The sequence below is a fragment of the Chanos chanos genome, chromosome 9 (assembly GCF_902362185.1).
Source record: "Chanos chanos chromosome 9, fChaCha1.1, whole genome shotgun sequence".
Lineage (NCBI taxonomy): Eukaryota > Metazoa > Chordata > Actinopteri > Gonorynchiformes > Chanidae > Chanos > Chanos chanos.
This window is the reverse complement of record NC_044503.1, coordinates 38967250-38983339: the sequence shown is the minus strand read 5'-3', so window position 1 is coordinate 38983339 and position 16090 is coordinate 38967250. Positions and strand designations below refer to the sequence as shown.

Below are 16090 nucleotides of genomic sequence, written 5' to 3'. Positions count from 1 at the left end.
TGTTACGTCAGACGTCTGCATCGTAATGAAACGTTTTTAACTCCACGTGTTTGTAACTGAAGAATGATGATGTGTACAGTGGTAGATTTGACGTGTTTGTAACTGAAGAATGATGATGTGTACAGTGGTAGATTTGACGTGTTTGTAACTGAAGAATGATGGTGTGTACAGTGGTAGATTTGACGTGTTTGTAGCTGAAGAATGATGATGTGTACAGTGGTAGATTTGACGTGTTTGTAACTGAAGAATGATGGTGTGTACAGTGGTAGATTTGACGTGTTTGTAACTGAAGAATGATGGTGTGTACAGTGATAGATTTGACGTGTTTGTAACTGAAGAATGATGATGTGTACAGTGGTAGATTTGACGTGTTTGTAACTGAAGAATGATGATGTGTACAGTGGTAGATTTGACGTGTTTGTAACTGAAGAATGATAATGTGTACAGTGGTAGATTTGACGTGTTTGTAACTGAAGAATGATGGTGTGTACAGTGATAGATTTGACGTGTTTGTAACTGAAGAATGATGGTGTGTACAGTGGTAGATTTGAAGCCTTAACATGCTGTGCTAATCCTGCATAACTATTATGTCATTATAATCACACTACCTGGGATTCATGTGGATAAATATTAACATGTTGTGCTAATCTTGTATAAATGTAACTATTATGTCATTATAATCACACTACCTGGGATTCATGTGGATAAATATTAACATGTTGTGCTAATCTTGCATAAATGTAACTATTATTTCATGATAATCACACTACCTGGGATTCATGTGGATAAATATTAACATGTTGTGCTAATCTTGTATAAATGTAACTATTATGTCATTATAATCACACCACCTGGGATTCATGTGGATAAATATGAGAGGACAGGAGGCTGAGCGTGAGCGACCATTCTCAAAGTGACGACCATTTCCTTTCAGTTTTGTGACTGGTGAAACGACACGGTAAGAACGGAAGGGGTGAAGTATTTAAGATGCGCTTTTAGTCGTCCGCCTTCAGAACAGTGTAGTTTTACCATGGCAACACCCTGTCGCCCCCCGGATTTGTGCGCCACCCGATTTGCGGCGGAAGTACGAAAGTCCAGAGGTCCGGCCTGCAACACGCGTGTGCAACAAGAACAGTTTACGACACTAATCGATTTGCATCATGACATTGTATTTGTACGACACAAGAAGAGCCCAAATTGGACAGGGACAATCTCATTTGGTATTTGAAAAATCTCAGCCACAGCCTTAATCTCAAAAGGAAGTGCATTTCAAAAGACAGAAATCTGCTACATTCATATGTCATTTCTGGCTCTTTTTTTGGCCTTTTTTTGTTCTTTAAACTGCATCTGCAGTTTTATTTATGCTAGTTTCCAGTTATATTACACACAACAAGGAACAACTCTGTTTTTCTCTGCCCACTTGGCATATATCAATAACACTTCCTTTTGTAATTCAGTGCAAATGACCGATAACATTTTGAGTATTTCACTTCACCACAGAAACTGAGACTTTTTCGTTCAAAATAGAGAGTTGGTTTTGTGGGTCTGCTGCTGTTATCTGTTGAATCAGTCTGTTATAACACATGTGCTTTATGGCCTGAGTATCATCAGTTATTTAAGATCTGTTGAATCAGTCTGTTATAACACATGTGCTTTATGGCCTGAGTATCATCAGTTCTTTAAGATCTGTTGAATCAGTCTGTTATAACACATGTGCTTTATGGCCTGAGTATCATCAGTTATTTAAGATCTGTTGAATCAGTCTGTTATAACACATGTGCTTTATGGCCTGAGTATCATCAGTTATTTAAGATCTGTTGAATCATTTGTCTCTTTAGGTTAAGGCCAATTTATACCTCTGAATCTACGCCATAGGTACAGCGTAGCCTCACACACACCTCACTAGAAACATAAAGCCCAGTTTATACTTCTGCATCAAAGTTACACTGTAGCCTGACACACACCTCACTAGAAACATAAAGCCCAGTTTATACTTTATACTTCTGTGTTGAATCTACTGTAGCCTGACACACAAATGTAACTACGCGTCACTGTGACACGCGATGAAGCAGACCACAACAACTGTGATTGGTCCACTTGGTAGGTGTTGTGATGTGTGTGTGAAGGACTGTATGGTTCACAGGATAGGTGTGGTCGCTATGGTGCATCCAGTTAGAATGTGACACAAGATGTTTCTCTAGTGGGTTTTTATTAAATAGTAATGGAGGGTACAGAGGATGTGTGGTATGTATACAATCACTGTGTATACAGAGCTGTGTGGGGTGTATGTATTGCTGTGTTGTAATTGTGTGCTTTGTGTGTGCTTTGTGTGTTCTTTGTGTGTTTCTGTAACAAGAGATAACAGCACCAAATCAGATACACAAGCAGGTACATACATACACACAGCTAAAGTCTACACAGAGAACACAATACTACACTCAGTTTACTGAGTAATGCTGTCAAAGACAATCACATTTTATTACACTCAGTAAAACTTTGTAAATGAATGAATAATTGTTTATTACATCAATAAAACTCTGACTGTACTTCATACACACACATTTGTGTTTGTGTTTGAGTGGGTGTGTGTGTGCGTTCAAGTGGAAGTGTAAATAAATATAAATGATACATATGAACATTGTGTGTTCATGTGAAAAAGAGAAAAAAATATGTGTGTGTGTGTATTTCAGAGTGTGTGTGTGTGTATTCATTTTATCTGACACAGAGACACTGAGCCATAATCAACATAAAACCCAGCATAGAGGGGTTCAGTGAATGTGCAGTGGAATGTGTGTAAGTGTGTGAGTGTGTGTGTGTCAGAGGAGACGCTGTAGAAGGACACAGTTCCAGACGACCAGTCCAGATACACTCCTACTCTGTGTGTGTGTGAGGGGTCGTGAGGTATGACAGTTTCCTGATTATTGTGACGGGTAAAGTAACTGTTACCAAAGCACCTCAGACTCCATGACTTTTCATTGTGTCCAAACAAACAGTCATCACTGTTTCCTTTCCTCCTGATTCCTTTATATGTCACTGATATTTCAGGACCATTAACTCCACTCCACTCAGTCTTCCAGTAACAGCGTCCAGTCAGACTCTCTCTACACATGACCTGATAATACTCATCAAATCTCTCTGGATGATCAGGATACGACTGTTTCTCTCTCACATATGTCACCTTTCTGTTCACCTCAGACAGAGAGAGTCGTGTGTGTGCTGTGTTTGGGTCCAGTGTGAGATCACAGGCATCTACAGAGAAGAGGAGAAATTAGAGGAGAAAACACATCACACACTCTCAACTCTGTGTGTGTGTTTTATACTGAATGGAGAATATTATATTATTATATTAGTATTATATTATTAAATATTATATTTATTTTATTTAAATCTCAGTATTATATTATTATTATATTATATTATTATAAGGAGTCTGAGTGTGTTGATGTGTGTGTTACTGTTGTTTGACCCTTGACCCTGTGTGTTTCCCTCTCGTGACCTAAACCTGTTTCTGACCAGTTTTCCACTTTATTTATTTTATTCACTCACTTTCTGTCTTTCTTTTGTACACACACAATAAAATTATATATACATTTTTAAAAATTAAGTAAAAGTTATATTTTATCTCATATTATTATCTCTCTTTTTTCATTAAATGGAGAAGATAAACAAAAGTTGTATTTTTTAGGAATTCAGATAAATGGTCTCTTTTCCATTGGTGAACCAAACTCAGTGTTTGTGTGTGTGTGTGTGTGTGTGTACTCACATTTTCTTAGTCCTGGTTTGATCCTGAATTCTCCACCATGGTCCACACTACAAAAACACACAACAGACAGTGGATGAGTCTAACACAAACACACACACACACACACACACACATAAACACAGACACACACACACAGACTGTACTGACTTAAGTCGACAGTGTTGATTCATCTGTGTGGAGAGACGCTTCACTCCTGAGTCTCCTGGGTGATTGTAGCTCAGATCCAGTTCTCTCAGGTGTGAGGGGTTTGAACTCAGAGCTGAAGCCAGAGAAGAACAACCTTCATCTGTCACTAAACAACCAGACAACCTACAGAGAGAGAGAGAGAGAGAGAGCGAGAGAGAGAGAGAAATAAACATACATACAGACAGAGAATATCAACTCATCATCTGGTTTGTGAAGTGTGATTCATTGTAAAGGTTCCACTCTGTTTTATCAGAAATGTTGACTTTGTTAAACTATCACATTAACTAAACTCACAGACCAGTTACTAACATTAGCTGTACAGATATTGGGGGAAATTCATCTCCTTTTATGATCAGCATGTTTCACACACAACAGTACTTTAATAAACATACTATACATCAACCTGGTCTCATTTTAATACGAACACGGTCATTTTAAACACTGTATTTACACTCCTGACTAATACTGACCTCAGTATCTCCAATTTACAGTGTGGATTCTTCAGTCCCACACAGAGAAAGTTCACTCCTGAATCCTGAAGGTCATTGTTACTCAGGTCCAGTTCTCTCAGGGGACAGTTTACTGACTGTAGAACTGAGGCTATAGATGAACAGGACTGTTCAGTGAGTTTACAACCAGCAAGTCTGGAGAGAGAGAGAGAGAGAGAGAGAGGGAGACAGAGAGAGGGAGAGAGAGAGAGGGAGAGAGAGAGAGAGCGAGAGAGAGAGAGAGAGAGAGAAACATACATACAGACTGAGAATATCAACTCATCATCTGGTTTGTGAAGTGTGATTCATTGTAAAGGTTCCACTCTGTTTTACCATAAATGTTGACTTTGCTAAACTATCACATTAACTAAACTCACAGACCAGTTACTAACATTAACCTTACAGATACTGGGGGAAATTCATCTACTTTTATGATCAGTATGTTTCATACACAACAGTACTTTAATAACCACACTATACATCAACCTGGTCTCATTTTAATGTGAACATAGTCATTTTAAACACTGTATTTACATTCCTGACTAATACTGACCTCAGTATCTCCAGTTTACAGTGTGGATTCTTCAGTCCCACACAGAGAAACTTCACTCCTGAATCCTGAAGGTCATTGTTACTCAGGTCCAGTTCTCTCAGGGGACAGTTTACTGACTGTAGAACTGAGGCTATAGATGAACAGGACTGTTCAGTGAGTTTACAGAGAGCAAGTCTGGAGAGAGAGAGAGAGAGAGAGAGAGAGAGAGAGAGAGAGAGAGAGAGCACAAGCATTCACTCATTTAAGAATTAAAAATTGTACTCATAGAGTTTGACCAAAAAGGTGTTAAATGTTGTGAAAAATTTGCTTAAATTGCTCAAACACTGTGTGATATTTTTGGGAAGTTGTAATTAACTGTACACGTTAAACTGGAGAGACTAATGAAAATTTAAATAAGAAATAAGAGATCAAAAAGGACAACACTTATAAAACTGTCAGTCAAGTTCATATTAAAAGGACCAGCCATGTTCCACACAGAACAAAAGCGAGACAGACACCCTGTTTACTAGCCAACTCATTAACCATGTAAAGATCAAAAGCACAGTTGGTGAATTTGATGACAAGTATGGTTACTTGTACGAGAAGAAACTCAAATTTACCACATACAATTAAAAGCACTATGATAAGATGAAAGAGTGCTCTCATTTAGTCTTTGTATTCTCTAACAAGCACTCATTCATTTTTGTTCATTTATCAGTGCAGGTGCTGATGTAAGACAGTATTCTCACTTATTTCTGAGTTTGGCATGGGTCAAGATGTCAGTTCCTGATTACATCATTAGGAAATGACGGTGTCTAACAAGATAGGCAAAGAAGATGGGAAGTCCTCTAATGACTGTCTTGACAATCACTGGATAATCCCTGATATGACTTTTGTATAACTACAGGTGATGTGTACCGGTTAGTTAGTCACTCCCAGGTCTGGCTCTGTTTGTTGTATGCTGCTTTGAGTTTATGCAATAAACATGTACTGCATCAGACTCTGAAACTTTGACTGTCTTTTTTTATAAAGGTGAACAGTGTGGCTGGATTCTCGCTCATATCTGGCCCAGGCTGAGAATTCTCTCCCACAAAACCCTTGCATACGATTAAACTGAAATAAAGTCCAAAGGAATGTCCAAAAGAAACAAACATAAGTGCATTTCTCTCTCTTTTTTTAAATGTTAAGTGTCAGTTCAACTATTCATCTCAAATTCCATTTCAGATGGACAATGTCAGTGTCCTGTTTCATGATTTTTTTTCTCTTTTCTTTTACAGATTCAGCCTGTCAGGTGGTTTGACAGTGTGTGTGGATCTTCTCAACACAGGTTAGTATGTATGTTCAGCTGGACCAGCGTTGTCTTGCAGTGGTGCTGGTTCTGATGTAACATTGTAAACTGGATCAGATGATGAATCACAGACTGTATCTCCTCCATTAGTCTGCTCCTGCAGAGTCTCTCTGGTTTTCAGAAGAGACTGACGATTCCTCCTAAGGGTTTGTCCATCCTCCATCCTGACTGTTTAAGATCTTGGACCTACTTCCTTTAGAACAGTGTCTTTATCTTCCAGGTGTTTGAATCTTCAGCTCTCACAGTGTCATGCACTGAAAGTCATCATTTGCTTTTTGCCTCTTTTTCAAGAGCTCGATTTTTTTTCCCTTTTGAAGCATGGTGCATAATTTGTGGCTCAGAAAAGTTCAGCAGGAGACACACCATGTTCCACAGGTGAAGCTCTGTAACTTAACAGAGCTAAAGAAGGATCTGATTTACTGTCTGTCACCTCCTTAAGCAGCTGTTTGACAATATGAACTCCTTTCTCGGCTCTGCCGTTTGACTGATCGTACAGCAGACTTGAACTTACATGTTAAAAGTTGTTGTGTTCTGCAAAGTTCTTCTTAAGATTTGTTATGACCCTTTGCAAACTTTGTCTTTTGCAGTTTCATCCACAATCAGTTTTGATTTGAGCCGTACACATAGCTGTGGACTTTCTCAACCCCATACACTAACCCTAGACATTCTCTCTCAGTCTGAGCATAGTGACTCTCAGACTGAGTCATTGTCCTTGAGGCATATGTGACAACCGTCAGTGGATCAGTGGTTATCTTGGTAGGTTTCTTTGAGTCAGAGAAGGTGAGTATTGACTCTTTAGTTAGATTGGTTTTCAGTCTCTCCCATTCTTGTTCATGATTCTTAGTCCACTTGAATTCACTTGAATGATGTAACAGTTCTCTCAGGTAAACTGTTTGTGAAGACAGGTTCAGTCTGAATTTTCTGAAATTGATCATCCCCATTGCATGTACTACAGACTTTTTGTCAGTGGGTCTGGGCGTGTTGAGGATCTTTTGCACCTTGTTCTTGTCCAGCTTAACACCATCTCCTGAAAGCTTGTCACCAAAAAACACGATTTCTCTAAGAGCAAACTGACATTTTACTTTGTTCAGTTGTAACCCATGTCTCTGGATGCTGTGAAGCACTTTGGTGAGTCTTTCATTGTGCTACTCCAGCGTGGACCCCATAGAACAATGTCATCTACCTAAACACAAACACACACTGCATAACACAGTGTTGTCTACATAAACACACACACACCGCATAACACAATGTTGTCTACATAAACACACACTCACCACATAACACAATGTTGTCTACATAAACACACACACACCGCATAACACAATGTTGTCTACACAAACACACACACCGTCTATGTACAAAATTCCCTACCGTTGTTAAAGGACATTGTCCCTTTAAGATCCCTGTTAATATTCGTACATGCCCAAGTTTGCTTTTATTTAGTGCGCACTTCAAAGTTGTATGGAGACACTGTTGGTCCTGTCATGTAGTTCGGATGAAACATTTCTATTCTGTTGTGCGTTAATGACACCGTAAGTGTTGTCTACTTTGCTCTGTTAATATTACATGCTTGTTGTATTACACGTACGCTTATGTTCGCATGTCAGAATGCCGTTCATTCTTTTTATATATCGTACAGCATACTAGCATAACTGGTGCGAGTACGAAAGCAAAGTGCACGAACAATCTGCCTGTTTTACAACTCAGTAAATGTAATATTTATGACGGTTGTGTTGTTATCTGCTGATGTTCATTGAGATTCGTTGTGTGCACTTTACCTGTAACTCGACTACATAATTTCCTAACGGCAAACTGTCGCAATGTATAATTGCTTAGTCATGTTGTATTGTACCTCATAACACATGATGCCCTCCGCTGCCATCTAGCGGTGTAGTCGTTGTTGCTGATTCTGTTCGTTTCTATTACGTTTCTATTACGTTTCTGTCAGTTGACAATGCCTGTTTATTTGGTATATTGCACTAATTGTATATTATTTCTTTCTTGTTTAGAAACCACACACTCACACACAGACAAATTACAAATAGATGGTCAATCTAATCTCCTTGGAAGAGCTGCATTCTTTCTGACCGAAGAATTAGGCCAGTGGGTGTACGACCGGCAACTTGATATCCCATAATCCCTTACAGTCTATGCACTCAACAATATGTCCCATGGCACAGTGAAGTATTTCAGGACCGGAGGAAATTCCAAATGTCAGTCCCTTCCAAAACAAAAAACACCCAAACGTAGTGTTAAATGTTCACTACTTTGTGCTGTACTTTGTGATCTTCCCTTGTAGGAATTTGATCATGTTTGCATTAGGTTTGATATTTACATTTAAATCTTTTGGGTCCATGCACATGTGGAGATCACCATTTGCTTTTTTGACACAGACCATTGAATTCACCCATTCTGTGGGCTCTTCCACTTTCTTTATCACTCCTAGAGACACCATTCTGTCTAACTCTTTCTTTAGACAATCTCCAAGTGGCTCTGGGACCCTCCTGGGAGCATGGACTACTGGCTGCATATCGTCCTTCAATCATATCTTATATGTGAATGCTAGAGTACCAAACCCTTTAAAGACATCTGGAAATCTCTGCACAATTATACCTACACAATATAGCTCTGATCATTGGAGCTGTTGATACAGTAAACTCTTTTAATTGGGTCTAAGTCCTCACAAGTCTCATCACCCAAAAGTCAGTCACGCCCATCTGACACCACAACAAACATAAGGTGATCTTCTCTCTCCTTTACTTTAACTCTGAGTCTGTATGTGCCCTTAGTTTCCATGTGTTGTCCACTGTAGGCCTTGAGCTGTACGGCCTTCCCGTGAATGTGAGGCTTTATTTTCACTGCTCTGATATCACTCTCACTAATCAAACTGCCCTTTGTCCCAGTGTCCAGCTTGAGTGGAATTTAAGTAAGTAACACTGTTACGTGCGGCGCACTGTGTGTTTTGTTTGTGTGCGTCTTGTTTCGTTTGTCTCTCTCTGTCTCTCTTTCTCCCTCCACAGGTACCCAGCTGTGGCGGGCTGGCAATACCCCCCTGGCCTGATGTTGTGCCCCGCCCCTCTCTCTCCCGTTCAACCAGCCAAGGAGGGAGTGCCCCTCGCGGTTCAGCCAACCAGACGCGGAGCGCCAACATTTAAACGCCACTGGATGCGTTGTGCGATAGATTTCGATCTCAGTGCTACATTTTGCCTTTCGTGTGTTCTTTGCCTTTATTATAACAAACTTGCCATTTTGTGTTCGACCCTGTATTCTCGTTATTGACTCTGTTAGTGGATTGCTCTCTGGCTTTGATGTTTTGGTTATCGCGGGGAGACGGACAGGTAAGAAAGGGGATCCCCGCGTTAGCATTCACTCTGTCTAGGGATAGGTTAGAGGCGGGTGCCACTTCTGTATTTCGGTTACTAGTTAGTGTAGTCAGGTTTCCTTTGGCTCTGCCACCTTTTTGTTTTGTAGCTCAGTGTGTGTTTTCTGGTGTAGCTCAGGGTGGTTTTTGTTTTACTAGTTTCTTTATTTGGCACCGTCTACGTCCTCTCCCACCTTCGTGTGTGTTTGTGTTTGTAAATATTTTGTAACTATCACTTTTGTAAATATTCTAAATATATCGCGCACTTTTTTTCATATCAATTCCCCGTGTCCGTGTTTTTCCTCCATCAACACACCGTCCCAAAACCAGGTGGTGGGTCCTTTACGTTCCCCTACATACCCCTAGAGACCACCCTCCACCGGGGACATAACAAACACGCACAGCAAAACACTCAATCTAAACCATTCTGAATGAAACAAACCCATGCACACTAGTAACTGTACTCTTAGAGTCTACTGTGTGAGAAGATTGGAAATATCAGAAACCTGCCATTGTTGATGATGCTGTTTGTTCCCTCTGGAGAGTGGCTCTGCTCCTGACTGTTGGTCTTACTATTGTCATCAGACCCAGCTTTGATCTTTTTCATCAAGTCAGATAATGTGATTTGATGTGCTTATTTCATTACTGATTCATACACTACTGCAGTGTTAACTATGGGGATCAGTGACTGTGTAGAGCTCAGAGGAAAAAGAACAAAAGCAGAAAACCCATCACAGTACATATAAAGGAGTGCACTCATTATACTGGACTCATGACTGGATGAATGTGAAGTCATTGATCTCTATGGTCAAATCAAAATCAAACACACTATGAATAGCTGGAAAATAACATGATTTGATTGGCTGCAGCCTAGCTCCCATTAGACTGTCTGTCTCTCATCTCCTCACTCTCCCACCACACAAGGAAAGAAAAGAAACAAACAGAAATCAAAAACAGGGACAGACTCATGGCCTTGGAAAATGTCCTTTCATTGTGAACATGTTCTTACACTCCCACACTCCCAGCATCCAATCAGAGAGAGAGAAGATAATATTCACACACTGATACAAATGTCTCTGTGACCTGTCTATAAGCATCAGTTTAGTCTAGACTGTCCAAATGTTTATTTTGTTTAGAACAAAGATATTTATATGAATAGAATGACTTTAAAACTTATCAACACGTTGCTCCATTCAGAATGACTGACCTCAGTATTTCCAGTTGACAGTTTGGATTCTTTAGTGCGGCACAGAGCATCATCACTCCTGAATCCTGAAGACCAGTGTTACTCAGGTCCAGTTCTCTCAGGGGACAGTTCACTGACTTCAGAGCTGAGGCGATAGTTTCACAGGACTGCTGAGTGAGGTTATAGTCTCTGAGTCTACACAGGGAGAAGGAAAACAAAACACTGACTTTTTAAAGAATAAAATGATCCTGTAAATCACTTCTAGAGCTGGACTTTGGTGGTATTTTATCATGACATTATTAATAATGTTAATCTAGACAAATGGTTGTTTGACTGAAATGTTGATGTTATAACCATCCTTCATATTAAAATATTGAAATATTACATTTGTAGCTGCTCTATAAACACAGCATTTCCCAGGAGGCATCCATAATATAGACAATACTATATTATTCACTCAGTGTTAAAAACATCACTGCTGATGAGTAGATAAATAACAGGTAATAACAGTGAAAATGGAAAATATCATTGGCGCAGTAGACTGATAACACAGACATGTCCTGTTTTTTTCTCAGTTTCATTTTGTGGATGAATGGTGAAACAATGGAAATAGTGACTTTAATGGTCAGTACAACCTGCTGTGTAAAGGGAACAATCATTTCACTCACCCATATTTCACTCCCAGTCAACCACAAAAAACCTGATAAACTCCCATAAACTACTAAACATCAAACACACAGTATCCCTGTCTTAAATGTTAATGTTTTTAACTTTATAATGGTTCAGACAAGGAAAAAAAGACACAAACAGAATTCAAGGGAACAGCCTTTTTCCCCAGTCCTTTCACTGAGAACATGCTCTCACACACCCAGCATCCAACCAGAGAGAGAGAGAGAGAGAGAAAGAGAGAGAGATTGTTCAGACACTGCTATTAATGTCTTTGTGACCTGTCTAAACACATCAGCTTTGTCTAGACATCACAGAGGTTCTGACATGCCAGACACTGCTGTTAACCAGAATAACAATGCACATCAGCTTAAAGTTGGTTATCGATTATGAAGAATGTCACACGCAGTATGATAGGCTATAATGTCTTTAGTGAGATTTGACCCATATTACACTACAGCAGACTGTCAGATAATTGTCAAACAGATAGTTAAATCAGACAGGCAATCATGTAATTTATTAAAAATGCACTGAAGTCCATCAGAGCAAGAGCTATACATTTGTGGATGTCTGCAATTGCATTGTTTCTAGTCATAATTGTAACAGTAGATATCTGAAATTGCATTTTTACTATTCATTATATGAATTGTGGATATCCAGTATGACATTTTTACTAGTCACATGGTATTCTGGATATTCAGAATTACATTATGGATATCAGGAATGGTTTTTCATTTTGGATATCTGACAATAAACTGGGTTGTAGATACCTGAAATGGGTAGAATGTCATTGTGGATATCTAAAATGTTCTTTTTGACTAGGAACAATTGAATTACAGATATCTGCAATATATATCCAGTCTAGAGATTAAATATTAAAACAGTTTGCCATAAATGACTGTCTTCTCTGGTCACTACAATAATAATCCTCCTCCCCAAACCTCAATTTATTTTCACAATCAAACTGAGAATGGGACTAAAGGCCATCTAGATAAAAAAAAATAAAAGTTGTAAATAAGTGACTACCTACAAACGTTTTTTATTTAAGAAGCAGTGTCATTGGTGTATTTAAAATACTATTTCATGAGCCTGTAGAAAAATGCATTGGGTTCTTCAAAATTCCACGGCACACCGGTTGAGAACCACTGTTCTAAAGAGTGGGTGTTGTGAAGTGAAACTGAAAACTCACAGAGCTTTTCTGCAGCACCTCACAGCTGGGAGCAGTCTCCTACGACCCTCATCTGATGTCTTGTATTTCTTCAGGTCAAACTCATCCAGCACCTCCTCTGACATCAGAAACATGTAGGCCAGTGCTGTGCAGTGTGCAAGTGAGAGTTCAGTTGTGTAATTTTCAGACTTGACAAAAGCTTGAATTTCTTTGTGGAGAGAGCGATCATTCATTTCAGTCAAGCAGTGCAGTAGATTGATCCATCTCTCAGGTGGGACACCGTCTTTATTTAACTCTTTGATGTAACGGCTTATTTCCTCGATGCTCCGCTGATTGTTGTGTGTGTGTGTCAGCAGGCCTTGTAGGAGTTTCTGGTTGGACTCCAGTGAGACGCCATGAAGGAAGCGGACAAACAGATCGAGACGTCCATCCTTACTCTCCAAAGATTTATCCACAGCTTTCTTCAGCAACTCATCCAAGGAAAGATAATATCTGGCATCTCTCCCCAGAAAATATTCCAGAGCCTCCATGTTCCTGTTTACATAGCAGTAAAACACATAGAGAGCAGCAAAGAACTCTTGAACACTCAGATGCACAAAGCAGTAGACCTTCTTCTGACGAAGCACAGATTCCTCCTTAAAGATCTCAGTACAAATCCCAGAGTACACTGTGGCCTCACTCACATCAATGCCACATTCTCTCACATCCTCTTCATAAAACATGACATTGCCCCTCAGCAACTGATTAAAAGCCAGTTTAGCAAGTTTCAGAAAGATCTCCTTGCTTGATTCCAGAAGATTCTTTGAGTCTCTCTCAACTTTGTCCTCATATTTCTGCTTCTTCATTTTAGTCTGAATGAGCAGGAAGTGTGTGTACATCTCAGTCAGAGTTTTAGGGATCTCTTTAACATTGTCTTGACGCAGCATTTCCTGAAGCACAGTGGCTGAAATCCAACAGAACACTGGGATGTGACACATGATGTGAAGACTCACTGATGTCTTGATGTGTGAGATGATTCTGTTGGCTTGACTCTCATCACTGACTCTTTTTCTGAAGTATTCCTCTTTCTGTGAATCACTGAATCCTTGGACTTCTGTCACACGACTGATGAACTGAGAGGGGATCTGATTGGCTGCTGCTGGTCTGGAGGTTATCCAGATGAGTGCAGAGGGAAGAAGATTTCCTTTGATGAGGTTTGATATCAGCATATTCACTGATGATGTTTTGGTCACATCACACAGCTGCTCAGGAATATTCAACTGAAGTCGACTCTCGTCAAAACCATCAAAGATGAACAGCATTTTACAGTCATTATATTTCTTTGGATCCAAGTCTTTCAGTTCTGGGTGAAACTCTTGCAGGAGTCCATGAAGACTGAACTGTTCATCTTTAACCAAGTTCAGTTCTCTAAAAGGAAGAACCAACATGAAGTCAATGTCCTGATTGGTCCTTCCTTCTGCCCAGTCCAGAATGAACTTCTGCACAGAGACTGTTTTTCCAATTCCAGCGATGCCCTTGGTGAGTACAGTTCTGATTTCTGGCTTTTGTCTGTCCCCTTTAGGTTCCTGACTAGACAAGGCTTTTTTCTGCTCTTTAGTTCTGCTGGTTGACAGGGGTTTGAAGATGTCATTGCAGCTGATTGGTTTGTCTTGAGAAACCCATTTCCTGGATGCTGTTTCAATCTGTAAAACCTCATGTTTCTCATTCACTCCTTCACTCTCTCCCTCTGTGATGTAGAGCTCTGTGTAAATGCTGTTGAGGAGGGTTTGGCTTTCTTTCAGTGCGACACCTTCATATAAGCACTCATACTTCTTTTTCAGGGTGGTTTTATGACCCTCAATGATTCTCAGCAGGACATCATCTGACTTAGACATGGACGTGTTGTGTTGGATATTGCATTCCACACTGCAGAGAGAGAGAGAGAGAGGAAGAGAGAGAGAGAGAGAGAGAAAGAGAAAGAGAGAGAGAGAGAGAGAGAGAGAGAGAGAGAGAGAGAGAGAGAGAGGTGGTTAAAAAACATAATCTCTCAGAACCTGCTGACACAGACCACATCTGGACTGATCCTGGATCAGACGTGAGTTCCATATTTGACACATACTTTCTTTGGGAGACATATGACTCCATCAAGGCTGGCAGGCTGAACCCTTCTCATCAGCCTTGTAGTTGAGTTTAGGGCTCATATACAGTTGGGATGAAAGTGATGAAGTGTAACAATAATGATTGACAGCTGGTGAAGAATTCCCACTATACAATATTTAATCATTCAGAGAGTGGAGCTGATTGAACAGAGGGGAATGGGAGAGTTTCGCTTATGGAAACCAAACAGGACAAACAAATTGTATGTACATGTCTGTTCTCATTTCTAACTCATATCAGACAATATCACATTTATAAAGAAAACTACTGAGACTATTAATAGTGGAAATATGTGAGTGGTTATGAATAGTTCAGACAGGACTCCCTCCCTTTGACTTTCTTTAAACATGACTAATGTCACTTTACACTCTGTCTGTTTTTAAACTCATACATTTAAACTAAACTGTGTTGTGTTTAGTTCTCTATTGGTCACTTTAGTCTGTGTTTAACTGATACATTTAAACTAAACTGTGCTGTGTTTGGTGATTCATGATGAGGGTGTCTTATGACTGACGCACAAATTAAGACAGAGTATGAATCATTGATCAGTGTTAATGCCAATTAAAACACTAAATCATCCAAATAATTGTTATTTAAATCTTTCTCCACAGTTTTGTTCTTTCAGTGTGAACTGTGTCCTCCCTGGATGAGAATGATTTGAATGGTGTGTACTGAGTGTGTACTGAGGTCTGGGAGAATTGAGCAGGTAAGTCAGTGTAGAATATACAGCATATCATATGTCATAAACACTGGTCAATGTGACAGAGTGACAATAAGGAATCATCTGTTGAAAAATCATCTGAAAATCATTGAGGAGTTTCCAGGTAAAGTGACTGAATCAGTGTGTGACATTTCCTGTTGTTTGGTGACCACTTCATTTAATCAGATCAATGTTTGGTTTCATAACAGCCAAGAACTACAACATATGAACAGCATTTTGTTTGTGTTTTAGTTTCACTCTCTTTCATTCCAAATATCTGAATGAAAATATCCACACATCTCACTGTAACCTGTGTGGCCTCTCTTTAACTGTGTTTATACACACTAACATTAGAAGTATGAATATATTATACACAGTGTTAATATCAATTTCTATTATACATATAGTTAATATAGTATAAATACAGTCACTCACTGTGACTCAGAGGGGACTGGTTCTCTGCTGAACAGTAGAGGGTTGTCCATGGAGTTGTCACTCTTCATAGACACACAGCTGGGTACTGGAGATCCTGGTCTTTGTGTCCTGTAGTCAA

General features: G+C 39.5%; 2 protein-coding genes across 2 annotated transcripts in view; both read right to left on the bottom strand.

The window, feature by feature from the left end:
• The window catches only part of LOC115821769 (nuclear factor 7, brain), a 282027-nt gene that overhangs the window by 80403 nt on the left and 185534 nt on the right, over window positions 1-16090 (bottom strand).
• LOC115820529 (NACHT, LRR and PYD domains-containing protein 12-like) lies at window positions 1010-14578 on the bottom strand. The gene is made up of 8 exons (XM_030784144.1): window positions 12723-14578; window positions 10889-11062; window positions 4991-5164; window positions 4420-4593; window positions 3911-4072; window positions 3764-3810; window positions 2722-3249; window positions 1010-1107 (listed from the first exon to the last, which is right to left on the bottom strand). Exons 1-8 carry the CDS (start codon window positions 14573-14575, stop codon window positions 1010-1012), a joined length of 3210 nt encoding a protein of 1069 aa, XP_030640004.1. The 5' UTR covers window positions 14576-14578.

Excerpts from the sequence above, each read along its gene's own strand:
- LOC115820529 (XM_030784144.1), bottom strand. The coding sequence starts at position 14,575 with ATGTCTAAGTCAGATGATGTCCTGCTGAGAATCATTGAGGGTCATAAA. Across the intron at positions 4,594-4,990 it reads TGTAAACTGGAGATACTGAG|ACTTGCTGGTTGTAAACTCA; the intron begins GTCAGTATTAGT and ends CTCTCTCTCCAG. Across the intron at positions 1,108-2,721 it reads TTATGGCTCAGTGTCTCTGT|GCCGGACCTCTGGACTTTCG; the intron begins GTCAGATAAAAT and ends CGCGTGTTGCAG.